General features: G+C 41.5%; 1 protein-coding gene across 1 annotated transcript in view; it reads right to left on the minus strand.

The window, feature by feature from the left end:
- The window catches only part of ATF7IP2 (activating transcription factor 7 interacting protein 2), a 52,331-nt gene that overhangs the window by 22,222 nt on the left and 14,849 nt on the right, over positions 1-15,260 (minus strand). The window contains exon 6 of the mRNA XM_030798634.1: positions 1,646-1,803. Within this exon, the coding sequence (XP_030654494.1) occupies positions 1,646-1,803 (158 nt within the window). The remainder of the gene's footprint in view (positions 1-1,645; positions 1,804-15,260) is intronic.

Here is a 15,260-nt window from a genome sequence, read left to right on the forward strand (position 1 = left end):
AGTAGAGACAGGGTTTCTCCATGTTGGTCAGGCTAGTCTGGAACTCCCGACCTCAGGTGATCTGCCCGCCTTGGCCTCCCAGAGCTGGGATTACAGGCATGAGCCACTGTGTCTGGCCACTTTTTGTATTATTATTATTTTTCTTAGTAGAGATGGAGTTTCACCATGTTGGTCAGGCTGGTCTCAAACTCCTGACCTCAAGTGATCCACCTGCCTCAGCCTCCCAAATTGCTGGGATTACAGGCGTGAGCCACTGTGCCCAGCCACATTAATTGATGTTTAATTGTTAAACCAAGGTTCCCGTACTCTTGAGTCAAACTCAACTTTGTAGACTATTGAACTTGGTTTACTAGTTATCTTGTTTAGGACACCTGCATCTATTTTGTGGTTTAAAGCAGGCTATAATTTTCCATTTGTGTAAAATTTTAAAATTGATTTTATAATAGTATTAGGGTTATGCTAGTCTCATAAAATGAGCTGAAGAACGTTCCCTTTTTTTCTATCCCTTGGAAGAGTTTGCTCAAAGCTGGTGTTATTTCTTGCTTAAATATTTTATAAAACTCACCATAAAAGCCATCAGAATCAAGTTACACATTTGTTACACCTATCCGCACATTCACCTTGGGCTGAGAGTGCTGCCTCAAACAGTTTTAGAAATTGCAGGGTTCTTCCTTCAGAATAGAACATGAGATAGATTTGTTCATATAAAAGACACAAACCACTGCTAAATTGGATATATTTTTCTATAAAGCACTATTTTAATGGTGTCTTTTTCACTTCCATTACTAGCACTTTTTATTTTTTGTTACTTCATGAGTCTCAGCACATGGATCAATAAGGGGTCACACTGCAAAGTGTCATTGAAATGTGGCTCTTGCCTTCATCAACTAAATGCCTCCTTCACAGCAGCTTCCTGGCTTAAAACTAAAATGTGGGCCCAATATTACAGAATATTAGGGCATCTCCTGAAGGGTCACAACTGCATGTTAAATCCCCCAAAACAAACATAAATGGTTTAGATCTGTAATGCTTCTCCTTTGTTCTCCTTTGGAGTGTCCTTGTGTATGCATAGTTATTTGTGGGAAAGGGTGTTCTTCAAACAATGGCCATCATTTAATCTACTTATTTTTGATTGTATGTTTTCCTCTTTTTAAAAACTCAAGTATAGGACCAGGCACAGTGGCTCACACCGGTAATCCCAGCACTCTGGGAGGCCGAGGCAGGCGGATTGCCTGAGCCCAGGAATTCCAGACCAGCCTGGGCAACATGGTGAAGCCCTGCCTCTACAAAAAATATAAAACATTAGCCCAGCATGGTGATTGCACACCTGTAGTCCCAGTTACTTGGGAGGCTGGGGTGGAAGATCACTTGAGCCCAGGAGATCAAGGCTGCAGTGAGCCATGATTGTACCACTATACTCCAGCCTGGACAACAAAGTGAGACCCTATCTCAAAAAAACCCACAAAACCCAAAAACCAAAAAAAAACCCCACAACTGAAGTATAATATGTAAAAGTAAAACTACAGGACATTTTAAGAGTGAATGTTAAGAATAATCAATATTATAAAGATCCAAAACTGTAATGAAGAAAAAATTCATTATTATAGATTTAGATAAATTTATGCATTTTTGCAGAAACACCTACCTTTCAGAAACAGACTTATTTTGATCTGGTGACAAGTTAATTTTTTTACTTCCTTTTTCTGAAGGGTTAGAAGGCTCATAATTCACAGAAGACTTTTCAATTGGACTATTAACTGACTCCAAATTCTTATCCAAAATTATAGCCTCTGAATTTGCAACCTATTAAATAGGTGAGAAAAAAGCAGTTGAGGGTAATTTTACCAATTGTATCCTTCCAAACAAAATTAGCATTTTCAAAGTATTCTTGCATACATATGGCAAAACATAAGTTAAATCACATGTATTTCGATGGCTGATGACCATGATTGTGATTTGCCTGCCAAAATGAATTTTTAAAAACTCTGAAGAAATAAAAATAATGGTATACATCAACTTCCTAGCTTGGATGGAAAGAAGGAAAAAGAAATGTTCAGGTAGTTAGACAACACTTTATTCCTATTAGACTAAGTTTTAGGAACTAATAAACACTATGCTTAAGAAAATTTTACTTTTGTTATACTTTTAATAAAGACTAGAAATAACTCAGATTGCTAACTTGCTTTAAAACTTGAAGCTGAAACATTCAGTGTTCTCAGCTTTGGTTGAGAACTTGCAGCATTTTATATATATGTAAATATATATGTACATTAATTCAAAAGGATCAAGGGAGAGCATGAACAAAAATGCACTGGATGCCATGGAAGCCAGGCACCCATCCGTTGCCCCAAACCTGTAGCAGTGGTGGCTAACCCCCCAATTCCATACTTACAGGATCGGGGGCCCAATTCACCACAGCAGCACTATCAGTTGGGTGCTCATCTGACATCTGGGTCAATGGCAAGATCACTACCAATCTGTTGCAGTGGTAGTGACCATAGGCCAACTATTCCTGAATTTCCCACCCAACGGCACTGGGGATTGAGGTCGCACCGGCAGGGGCTAAATGGGAGACCCAGTGGAGCCCGAAGAATGAAGCTAAGCAGTATGGCACTGTAAGAGCTCTGAAAAGTAAACTGTCATTAAAACTGCAGCTTAAACGAAGAGGCCAGGAGCTACACACTAAACCTAAATGGGAACTTCCTGCTGAAAGAGAGTCCTATGCTTAGTGTTTTCAAACAGCCCTCCATGTGACTGGATACTGAGACATTTGATCCTTCCAAGGCACTAGCAAAAGGGTGTCCAGCTAAAATCTTGACTTTCTCTCCAGGGCATACTCTTCTGATAGCGAGCCTCTTAGAGTCTTCTGCAATCTGGTCAGGCTGAGAATTGCCTAAATCATTAAGTCCTGGTTCCTTTCTGCTAAACAGTTTGTTTCTTCTTCAATTTTTCTTTTTTTTTCTCACATTGTAAAAAGCAGCAAGAGGAAATCAGGCCAAACCTTCAACACTTTGCTCAGAAACCTCATACGCCCCTGTAATCCCAGCTACTCAGGAGGCTAAGGCACGAGAATTGATTAAAAACCCAGGAGGCGGATATTGCAGTGAGCAGAGATTGTGCCACTGCACTCCAGCCTGGGCAACAGAGCCAGACTTTGACTCCAAAAAAAATAAAAAAAAATAATAAAAAAAAAAGGAATAAAATCTCGTAAGTCAAACAAAATCCAACTTCATTGTTTACGAGTTCTGCTTTCCATGTAACTGTATGATACAATGCAACTAAACTTCCTACCACTATGTAACACAAATCCCCTTTCCTCTTGTTTCCAATAACATGTATCCTCACTTCCTTTCAAGTCCTCAACAACAATGCTTTTAATGTCTATATTTCTACCAAAAGTTTGTTTATGAAGATCTAGGTACTAAGTCCATGGTAGGTTTTCTCCACTGCGCTCCTCATTTCCTTTTAACCCCTGTGGGCAGTCTTTAACTTCCAAATTTCTACTAAGAGTCTGTTCAAGGTAATCTAGGCTTTTTATAAAGCATGCTCCTCAAAACTCCTCTAGTCTCTATGCATTACCCTACTCCAAAGCCACTTTCACATTTTTAGGTATTGGTTACAGCAGCACCCCATACTTCCTGGTACCAAATTCTCTGTGAATTTCCTGAAGCTACCTTAACAAAATTACCACAAACTGCATGGCTTATTTTATCACAGTTTTAGAAGCCAAAAGTTTGAAGTCAGTTTTACTAAGCTAAAATCAAGGTACTGGCCTTCCTTCTGGAGGCTGCCTGCGTTTCTGGACTTGAGGCCCTCCTCCATCTTCAGTATACTTCATTCTAGCCTCTGCTTCCATTGTCCCATTTCTTTTTTCTGCCTTTGACCTTCTTGCCACCTTTTTTGTAAGAACCCTTTTGATTAAAATGAGCCCACACAGATAATCCAGGATTAACTACCCATTCTCTGAAGGTACTTTAATAATAGCTACAAAGACTCTTTTCACCACGTAAGGTAACATTCACAAGTTCTGGGAATTAGGTCATGGACATCTTGCAGGGACCATTTTTTCCATCTACCACAGCTGTAGAAGGTCGAAAAACCACTATCAACCCTCTTGGCACAATTAACTCAAACATTACATTTACAGAACATTAGAACCAACATTCTGTACATGGAACATTCATCAAGTAAAATAATATGCTGGCCTATAAGTTTAACTTTCAAAATTTAAGTTTTACATAGTATGTTCTCTGACCAAATGAAATCAGGTATTATAAAAATAAAATACCTAGAAGTCACAAATATTTTGAAATTAAACCCACACTTCCAAATAATTCATACGTCAAAGAATACAAGGAACATTATAAATCATTTTGAACTGATGGAAAACAAAGATATGACGTATCAAAGATTATAATCTTTGCATTAAGTAGTACATAATCTAACCACTAAGAAGATGCTTAGAAAAAGTGATGCTTGGAAATTTAGCTTTAAATGTTTAATGTTAGAAAAGGTCTCTTAAAAACCTGGAAAAAGAACAAATTATAACTAAAGTCAGCAAAAGAAAGACAATTAAAAAAAAAACAGGAATCAAAATAAAACAAATGATAGAAATAACAAAATTTGGTTGATCAAAAAGGAAAAATAATAAATATAAAAATACAGATTAACCCATATCAGAAACAAAGTACAGTGATACACTGTAGAACCCCAAACATTAAAAGGACAAGAAATTTTTTTTGTTTTGTTTTGTTTTTTGAGATAGAGTCTCACACTATCACCGGGCTGGAGTGCGGTGGCATGACCTCGGCTCACTGCAACCTCCGCCTCGCGGGTTGAAGCGATTCTTCTGCCTCAGCCTTCCGAGTAGCTGGGATTACAGGCACCTGCCAGCATGCCTGGCTAATTTTTTGTATTTTTAATTGAGATGGGGTTTCACCGTGTTAGCAAGGCTGGTCTCGAAATTCTGATCTCTTGATCTGCCCGCCTCAGCCTCCCAAAGTGCTGAGATTACAGGCGTGAGCCACCGTGCCCAGCCTAGGACAAGTGAATTTTACTAATAACTTTGACAGTGAATTCAATAATTTAGAAAACATGGATAAATTCCTTACACAGATAACTTACGAAACTGATAAAAGATGGAAAAAAAAAATCTGGATGGCTCTGTACCTACGAAAGAATTGGATTTTGAAGTAAAATCCTTCTTACGAAGAAAGCTGCGGGCCAGGTGTAGTGGCTCACGCCTGTAATCCCAGGACTTTGGGAGGCCGAGGCAGGTGGATCACCTGAGGTCAGGGCAAGCAGATTATATGAGGTCGGGAGTTCAAGACCAGCCTGACCAACATGGAGAAACCCTGTCTCTATTAAAAATACAAAATTAGCCAGGTGTGCTGGCGCATGCCTGTAATCCCAGCTACGTGGGAGGCTGAGGTAGGAGAATCACTTGAACCCAGGAGATGGAGGCTGCGGTGAGCTGAGATCGTGCCACTGCACTCCAGCCTGGGCAACAAGAGTGAAACTCCATCTGAAAAAAATAAATAAATAAAAAAAGAAAGCTCCTTGCTCAGTTTTCAGAATCTAAGTGCTGAGTATACAAGTATTCACTATAAAATTATTTCGGATTGCTGGCAAGATGGCTGAATAGGAACAGCTCCGGTCTGCAGCTCCCAGGAAGACTGATGCAGAAGACAGGTGATTTTTGCATTTCCAACTGAGGTACCTGGTTCATCTCATTGGGACTGGTTGGACAGTGGGTGTAGCCACGGATGTCGAGCCAAAGCAGGGTGGGCCTCTCACCAGGGAAGTACAACAGGTCAGGGAATTCTCTTCCCTACGCAAGGGAAGCCGTGATGGACTATGCCGTGAGGAACGGTACACTCCAGCCCAGATACTGCATTTTTCCCATGGTCTTCACAACCCAGAGACCAGGAGATTCCCTCTGGTGCCTATGCTACCAGGGCCCTCGGTTTCAAGCACAAAGCTGAGTGGCTGTTAGGGCAGACACTGAGCTAGCTGCAGGAGTTTTTCTTTTCCATACCCTAGTGGTGCCTGGAACGCCAGTGAGACAGAACCGTTCACTCTTCTGCAAAGGGGGCTGAAGCCAGGGAGCCAAGTGTTCTGGCTTGGCAGGTCCCACCCCCAACGGAGCCCAGCAAGCTAAGATCCACTGGCTTGAAATTCTCGCTGCCAGCACAGCAGTCTGAGGTTGACCTGGGATGCTCAAGCTTGGTGAGGGGAGGCGCATCCACCATTGCTGAGGCTTGAGTAGGCGGTTTCCCCCTCATAGTGTAAACAAAGCCACTGGGAAGTTTGAACTGGGCCGAGTCCACTGCAGCTCAGCAAGGCCACTGTGGCCAGACTGCCTCTCTAGATTTCTTCTCTCTGGGCAGGGCATCGCTGAAAGAAAGGCAGCAGCCCCAGTCAGGAGCTTATAGATAAAACTCCCATCTCCCTGGGACAGAGCACCTGGGGGAAGGGGCAGCTGAGGGCTTCAGCAGACTTAAATGTCCCTGCTGGACAGGACTCTGAAGAGAGCAGTGGATCAGTGGATCTCCCAGCACAGCGTTTGAGCTCTGCTAAGTGTCAGACTGGCTCCTCAAGTAGGTCCCTGACCCCCGTATATCCTGACTGGGAGATGCCTCCCAGTAGGGGCCAACAGACACCTCATACAGGAGAGCTCTGGCTGGCATCTGTCAGTGACCCTCTGGGATGAAGCTTCCAGAGGAAGGAACAGGCAGCAATCTTTGCTGTTCTGCAGCCTCCACTGGTGATACCCAGGCAAACAAGGTCTGGAGTGGACCTCAAGCAGACCTGCAGCACAGGGGCCTGATAGAAAGAAAAGTAACAAACAGAAAGGAATAGCATCAACATCAACAAAAAGGATGTCCACTCAGAGACCCCATCCGAAGGTCACCAACATCAAAGACCAAAGGCAGATAAATCCACGAAGATGGGGAGAAACCAGCCCAAAAAGGCTGAAAATTCCAAAAACGAGAATGCCTCTTCTCCTCCAAAGGATCACAACTACTTGCCAGCAACAGACCAAAACTGGACAGAGAATGAGGGTGGCGAATTGACAGAAGTAGGCTTCAGGCGAATTGACAGAGGTAGGCTTTGGGTAATAACAAACGCCAATGAGCTAAAGGAGCACTTTTTTTGACATGGAGTTTTGCTCTTGTCACCCAGGCTGGAGTGTAGTGGAGCGATCTTGGCTCACTGCAACCTCTGCCTCCCGGGTTCAAGCGATTCTCCTGCATAGCCTCCTGAGCAGCTGGGACTACAGGCACGCACCACCACGCCCAGCTAATTTTTTGTATTTTTAGTAGAGATGAGGTTTCACTATGTTGGCTAGGGTGGTCTCGAACTTTTGACCTTGTGCCCCTCTAGACCTCTCAAAGTGCTGGGATTGCAGGTGTGAGCCAGTGCACCCAGCCTAAACGAGCATTTTCTAACTCAATACAAGGAAGCTAAGAACCTTGAAAACAGGTTAGACAAATTGCTTACTAGAATAACCAGTTTAGAGAAGAATATAAATGACCTGATGGAGCTGAAAAATATGGTATGAGAACTTCATGCAGCATACACAACTATTAACAGCTGAATTGATCAAGCGGAAGAAAGGATATCAGAGATTGAAGATCAACTTAATGAAATAAAGCGAGAAGACAAGATTAGAGACGAACCAACAAAGCCTCCAAGAAATATGGGACTATGTGAAAAGACCACATCTACGTTTGATTGTTGTACCTGAAAGTGACAGGGAGAAGGGAACCAAGTTAGAAAACACTCTTCAGGATATTATCCAGGAGAACTTCCCCAACCTAGCAAGACAGGCCAACATTCAAATTCAGGAAATACAGAGAACATCACAAAGATACTCCTCCAGAAGAGCAACCCTAAGACACATAATCGTCAGATTCACCAAGGTTGAAATGAAAGAAAAAATGTTAAGGGCAGCCAGAGAGAAAGGTAAGATTACCCACAAAGGGATGCCCATCAGACTAACAGCAGATCTCTCTGCAGAAACCCTACAAGTCAGAAGAGAGTGGGGGCCAATATTCGACATTTTTAAAGAAAAGAATTTTCAACCCAGAATTTCATATCCAGCCAAACTAAGCTTCATAAGTGAAGGAGAAACAAAATCCTTTACAGACAAGCCAATGCTGAGAGATTTTGTCACCACTAGGCCTGCCTTACAAGAGCTCCTGAAAGAAGCACTAAACATGGAAAGGAACAACCTGTACCAGCCACTGCAAAAACACACCAAATTGTAAAGACCATCGACTCTGGGAAGAAACTGCATCAGCTAACCGGCAAAATAACCAGTTAGCATCATAATGACAGGTTCAAATTCACACATAACAATATTAACCTTAAATGTAAATGGGCTAAATGCCCCAATTAAAAGACACAGACTGGAAAATTGGATAAAGAGTCAAGACCCATTGGTGTGCTGTATTCAGGAGATCCATCTCACATGCAAAGACACACATAGGCTCAAAATAAAGGGATGGAGGAAGATCTACCAAGCAAATGGAAAACAAAACAAAAAAAAAAGCAGGGGTTGCAGTCCTAGTCTCTGATAAAACAGACTTTAAACCAACAATGATCAAAAGAGACAAAGAAGGGCATTACCTAATGGTAAAGGGATCAATGCAACAAGAAGAGCTAACTATCATAAATATATATGCACCCAATACAGGAACACCCAGATTCACAAAGCAAGTTGTTAAAGACCTACAAAGAAACTTAAGACTCCCAGACAGTAATAGTGGGAGACTTTAAAAACGCACTGTCAATATTAGACAGATCAACGAGACAGAAAATTAACAAGGATATTCAGGACTAGAACTCAACTCTGGACCAAGTGGACCTAATACACATCTACAGAACTCTCCACCCCAAATCAATAGAGTATACATTCTTCTCAGCACCTCATCATACTTATTCTAAAACTGGCCACATAATTGGAATTAAAACACTCCTTAGCAAATGCAAAAGAATGGAAATCCTAACAGTCTCTCAGACCACAGTGCAATCAAATTAGAACTCAGTATTAAGAAACTCACTCAAAACCACACAACTACAAGGAAACTGAACAACTGGCTCCTGAATGACTACTGGATAAATAACAAAATTAAACCAGAAATAAAGATGTTCTTTGAAACCAATGGGACCAAATACACAATGTACCAGAATCTCTGGCACACATTTAAAGCAGTGTTCAGAGGGAAATTTATAGCACTAAATGCCCATAAGAGAAAGCGGGAAAGATCTAAAATCGACACCCTAACATCAAAATTAAAAGAACTAGAGAATCATGAGCAAACAAATTCAAAAGCTAGCAAAAGACAAGAAATAACTCTAAGATCAGAGCAGAACTGAAGGAGACAGAGACATGAAAAACCCTTAAAAACAAACAAACAAACAAACAAAAATCAATGAATCCAGGAGCTGGGTTTTTTTTTTTTTTTTTTTAAGATCCAACAAAATAGACCGCTAGCCAGACAAATAAAGAAGAAAAGATAGAAGAATCAAATAGACACAATAAAAAATCATAAAGGGGCTATCACCACCGATCCCACAGAAATACTGACTACCATCAGAGAATAATATGAACACCTCTATGCAAATAAACTAGAAAATCTAGAAGAAATGTATAAATTCCTGGACACATACACCCTCCGAAGTCTGAAGCAGGAAGAAAATCGAAGTCCTGAAAAGACCAATAACAAGTTCCGAAATTGAGGCAGTAATTAATAGTCTACCAACCAAAAGTCCAGGACCAGATGGATTCACAGCCGAATCCTATCAGAGGTACAAAGAGGAGCTGGTACCATTCCTTCTGAAACCATTCCAAAGAATAGAAAAGGACAGAATCCTCCCTAACTCATTTTATGAGTCTAGCATTATCCTGATACCAAATCCTCGCAGAGACACAATGAAAGAAAATTTCAGGCCAATATCCCTGATGAACATGAATGTGAAAATCCTCAATAAAATACTGGCAAACCGAATCCAGTAGCACATCAAAAAGCTTATCCACCATGATCAAGTTGCCTTCATACCTGGGATGCAGGGCTGGTTCAACATACACAAATCAATAAACTTAATCCATCTCATAAACAGAACCAATGACAAAAACCACATGATTATCTCAATAGATGCAGAAAAGGCCTTTGACAAAATTCAACACCCCTTCATGCTAAAAACTCCCAATAAACTAGGTATTGATGGAACATAACTCAAAATAATAAGAGCTATTTATGACAAACCCACAGCCAATATCATACTGAATGGGCAGAAACTGGAAGCATTCCCTTTGAAAACTGGCACAAGAGAAGGATGCCCTCTCTCTCACTACTCCTATTCAACATAGTATTGGAAGTTCTGGCCAGGGCAATCAGGCAAGAGAAAGAAATATGGGGTATTCAAATAAGAAGAGAGGAAGTCAAATTGTCTCTGTTTGCAGATAACATGACTGTATATTTAGAAAACCCCATGGTCTCAGCCCCAAATCTCCTTAAGCTGATAAGCAACTTCAGCAAAGTCTCAGGATACAAAATCAATGGCAGAAATCACAAGCATTCCTATATAACAACAACAGAGAACCAAATCATGAGTGAACTCCCATTTGAACTCACAATTGCTACAAAGAGAATACCTAGGAATCCAACTTACAAGGGATGTGAAGGACCTCTTCAAGAAGAACTACAAACCACTGCTCAAAGAAATAAGAGAGGACACAAATAAATGGAAAACATTCCATGCTAATGGATAGGAAGAATCAATACTGTGAAAATAGCCATACTGCCCAAAGTAATTTATAGATTCAATGCTATCCCCACCAAGCTACCCTTGACTTTCTTCACAGAATTGGAAAAAAATACTTAAAATTTCATATGGAACCAAAAAAGAGCCCACATAGCCAAGACAGTCCTAAGCAAAAAGTACAAAGCCAGAGGCATCACACTACCTGACTTCAAACTATACTACAAGGCTACAGTAACCAAAACAGCATGGTACTGGTACCAAAACAGATATATAGACCAACGGAACAGAACAGAGACCTCAGAAATAACACCACCTATCTACAACCATCTGATCTTTGACAAACCTGACAAAAACAAGCAACGGGGAAAGGATTCCGTATTTAATAAATGGTGTTGGGAAACCTGGTTAGCCATATGCAGAAAACTGAAACTGGACCCCTTCCTTATACCTTATACAAAAATTAAGTTAAGATGGATTAAAGACTTAACCAGAAGACCTAAAACCATAAAAGCCCTAGAAGAAAACCTAGGTGTTAGGAACATTTTCTCTTCAAAGGATTTCACACCCCTTGTCCTTTGTTCTATTTTATAAGTAATCTTTCCTGCCTTTAACAGGCCCAGGCATGCCTCCATCCACCAAGCTTGTAGCCGACCCACACTACCTCACTTCAAGTTGTTAGGTCCAAACAATAAACTTCCTGGTTCTTTGTCCTATTCTAAATGCTAAATCTAGTCAATTGTGATCTGTTTAGATTGTGTGGTCTGACCCCAATTAACAGGGGAGGTGGGGGGAGGCAGGGAGGACACAGAAACAGGAACGGAATTAGGAATAAAAACCCCTGCTTTCCTTTGTTTGGTGTGCTCTTGTGATTGTGACTGATGCAGGCAGCACCCTTCTGCAGAAGTAAATTTACCTTGCTGAGAAGTCTTTCGAGTGTTTGTTTTCTTTGCAACTCCCAGCTCATTTCTAACAATTTGGGGGCCCTGCCTGGGATCCCATTCTCCTCTGGGGAAGGGTCTCCGGTCATCTTCTGGGGGGGGATGCATCCCACTGACTCAGTGCAGTGGCCTCAAAGGCTGGAGACTGAGACCCACCCGTTGTGACAAATAAACCTGGAATCTCAGCAACACGAGAAGAGAAGGACTACAAATACTGTGGCCACCAGGTAACTATATGCACAGACCAAGGTAAGAAAACCCGCTGGGGCCGTGAAGCACTTCCTTGATGGTTGGGATATCTTGGAGGTTGAAAGTGCGTGAATGGTAACAAGCACTACTGCTGTGCAGAGTGAGTGAGTCCAATCTGCAGTTCCGTGGTCAACTTATGGCGGCCCTTTGGGGGTCCCGTCAGGGTTTTATACTGATCCATCAATGTTAAGAGAGACCTAAATTCCCTCTGGAGAAGTGGCCAGAGAAGACGAAGCAAAAGGAGAAGAGTGCAAGAAACCTCCAGTGGTTGAGGGGCGGGTTGAGGCTGTAGGAAAGAAAAGGCAAGAAATCTCCAGTAGGGGGCACTGAGCCTCACACAAACTTCCAATAGTTGGGAAGGCAAGAAATTTCCAATAGGGGATATTGAGCCTCACCCCAAAATCCCCAAGATGGGAAATACCCCAAATAAGGTAGGGCATAAAAAGGATAACACTAGCAGCAATAACATTCCCCCTGATAGTCCCCTACGGCTTATATTAAAATATTGGAAAGATAATGAAAAGACTAAACACAAGAAAAAGCAACAGATGACAAAATATTGTTTCATTTGGACTCAGGAACCAATCCTCGAACCCTCAGTTTTCTGGCCAAAGTTTGGGTCATATGAGGATTGGATTTGTCAGCTTTCAATAGAACATATTAATAGTAAGAGCCCTACCTCCCAAGAGGAAATAGGTTATGCCCTGTGTTGGTGGCAAGGACCTGTACTCCTTCATCCCCTAAAGACTCTCGAGGGAACAAGTCAAAAACTAACCTTTGGTGGAAAGTTGGTTGTAATCACACCTCGTCAAGTTAGAACCATCTTAAATCAAAAGGCAGGAAGGTGGCTTACTGACTCAAGAATTTTAAAATATGAAGCTATCCTGTTAGAAAGAGATTATTTAACACTATCCACTGATAATTCACTTAACCCAGCAGGTTTCTTGACTGGAGATCCAAATCCAAAGAGACCTGAACATGAGTGTTTAGATTAATTAATTACCATACAAAAGTTAGGCCTAATTTAAGAGAGACCCCTTTCAAAACAGGGCAGCACTTATTTATAGGTGGCTCTTCCTGAGTAACTGAAGGAAAAGGATATAATGGGTACTCAGTAGTCAATCAGTGGGGAAGCCCTTGAGGGAGTCAGGAAGACTGCCCAATAATTGGTCTGCCCAAACATGTGAATTGTTTGCATTATATCAAGCCTAAAGCACTTGCAGAACCAAGAAGGGACTATTTATACTGATTCCAAGTATGCTTTCAGGGTAGCTCACACTTTTGGAAAAATTTGGACCAAACAAGGCCTTATTAATAGCAAAGGTCAAGACCTAATTCACAAAGAGTTAATCACCCATGTATTAAATAATCTCCAGGGCCAGGTGCGGTGGCTCACGCCTGTAACCCCAGTGCTTTGGGAGGCCGAGGTGGGCAGATCACCTGAGGTCGGGAGTTTGAGACCAGCCTGACCAACATAAAGAAATCTTGTCTCTACTAAAAATTCAAAAAAATTAGACGGGCACAGTGGCACATGCCTGTAATCCCAGCTACTTGGGAGGCTGAGGCAGGAGAATTGCTTGAACCTGGGAGGCAGAGGTTGATGTGAGCCAAGATCACGCCATTGCACTCCAGCCTGGGCAACAAGAGTGAAACCCTGTCTCAAAAAAATAAATAAATAAAATAAACAATCTCCAGCTGCCAGAATAAATAGCTATTGTCCACGTCCCAGGACACCAGAAAAGCCTTTCTTTTGAAAGTCGGGGAAATAACCTTGCAGATCAAATAGCCAAACGAGTGGCTGTTTCCTCTGAGAGGCCTGTTTTTCACTTAACTCCTTGCCTTCCTCCCCCTACCGCAGTCCCCATTTTCTCTTCCACTGAAAAAGAAAAATTAATAAAAACGGGCTAAAGAAAACTCAGAAGGGAAATGGGTATTATCAGACCAAAGAGAAATGTTATCCAAACCCCTCATGAAGGAGGTCTTGTCTCAGCTGCATCAAGGTACCCATTGGTGACCCCAAGCTATGTGTGATGCAGTTCTCAGAGTTTACAGGTATATAGGAATTTATACCCTAGCCAAACAAGTTATATTTAGCTGCTTAATACGTAAGAAAACTAATAAGCAAACTCTAAAAAAATCAGCACTTGGGGGAAGACGTCCAGGACTAAGACCATTCCACAGTCCAAACTGATTACACAGAAATACCTCAATCGGTCATCTAAAATAGCTACTAGTAATAGCAGATCACCTCACTCACTGGCTAGAAGCTATTCCCTTTTCAAATGCAACTGCTAATAATGTAGTTAAGGCATTAACTGAAAATATTGTACCCAGGTTTGAAATAATAAAAAATATTGATTCAAATAATGGAACTCGTTTCACTGCAAATATTGTTAAAGGGCTTACTCAAACTCTAGGAATAAATTGGGAATATCATACTCCATGGCATCCACCTTCATCGGGGAAGGTAGAAAAAAATGAACCAAACTTTAAAGAATCATTTAAATTGATTTTGAAAACTTCATTGCCTTGGACCAAGTGTCTCCCCATTGCCCTGCTCAGAATTTGAACTGCCCCTCAAAAAGACATTACATACTTGGTCTATCTTCTACTTTGTCTTCTTTTAGGACCCAAGGTCTCTTAGCACAAACACCGCCTCTTGAGTTTCCAGTGCATCCATATCGATCTGGAGATTATGTCCTCATCAAAAACTGGAAAGAAAACTCGAACCAACCTAGGAGGGACCTTATCTAGTGCTCCTAACCACTGAGACAGCAGTCTGGACCATTAAGAAAGGGTAGACCCATCACACCCAGGTGAAAAAGGCATGACCCCCTTTGGAGTCATAGGTTGTCACTCCTGGGCCAACACCTTCCAAACTAATATTCAAAACAACTTAACCTGTCCAACTTGCTTCCTCTTTCTTTCGTTAGCTACCCAGGAACATTTTATTATCAATGTAACCTGATCATCATTTCCTCAAACAATTACATTTGATGCTTGTCTTGTTATGCTCTGTGGGAACCTACAAACCCAAAGGCAACTAGCCTCTTCAAGTAAGTACCTTTGCCCTTGCCCTCTAGAACACACAGAACCCACCCCTAACTCTCACCATTGTGACCATCTAGCATGGTATTTGAAACCATGTAGCTCTTGGGAACATGTTTATTGGACCACTCAGTACCAAGGCTGGACTTTCACGGAAGGTCCCTTTGCCGCCCTAAAGCCTTATTGTAAAAGTAAAAGATTTAAAACAGACTTTAGCAATTGAGACTGGATACCAAGAAGCAAATGCCTGCA

Source organism: Nomascus leucogenys, chromosome 18 (genome assembly GCF_006542625.1).
Source record: "Nomascus leucogenys isolate Asia chromosome 18, Asia_NLE_v1, whole genome shotgun sequence".
Taxonomy (NCBI): Eukaryota; Metazoa; Chordata; class Mammalia; order Primates; family Hylobatidae; genus Nomascus; species Nomascus leucogenys.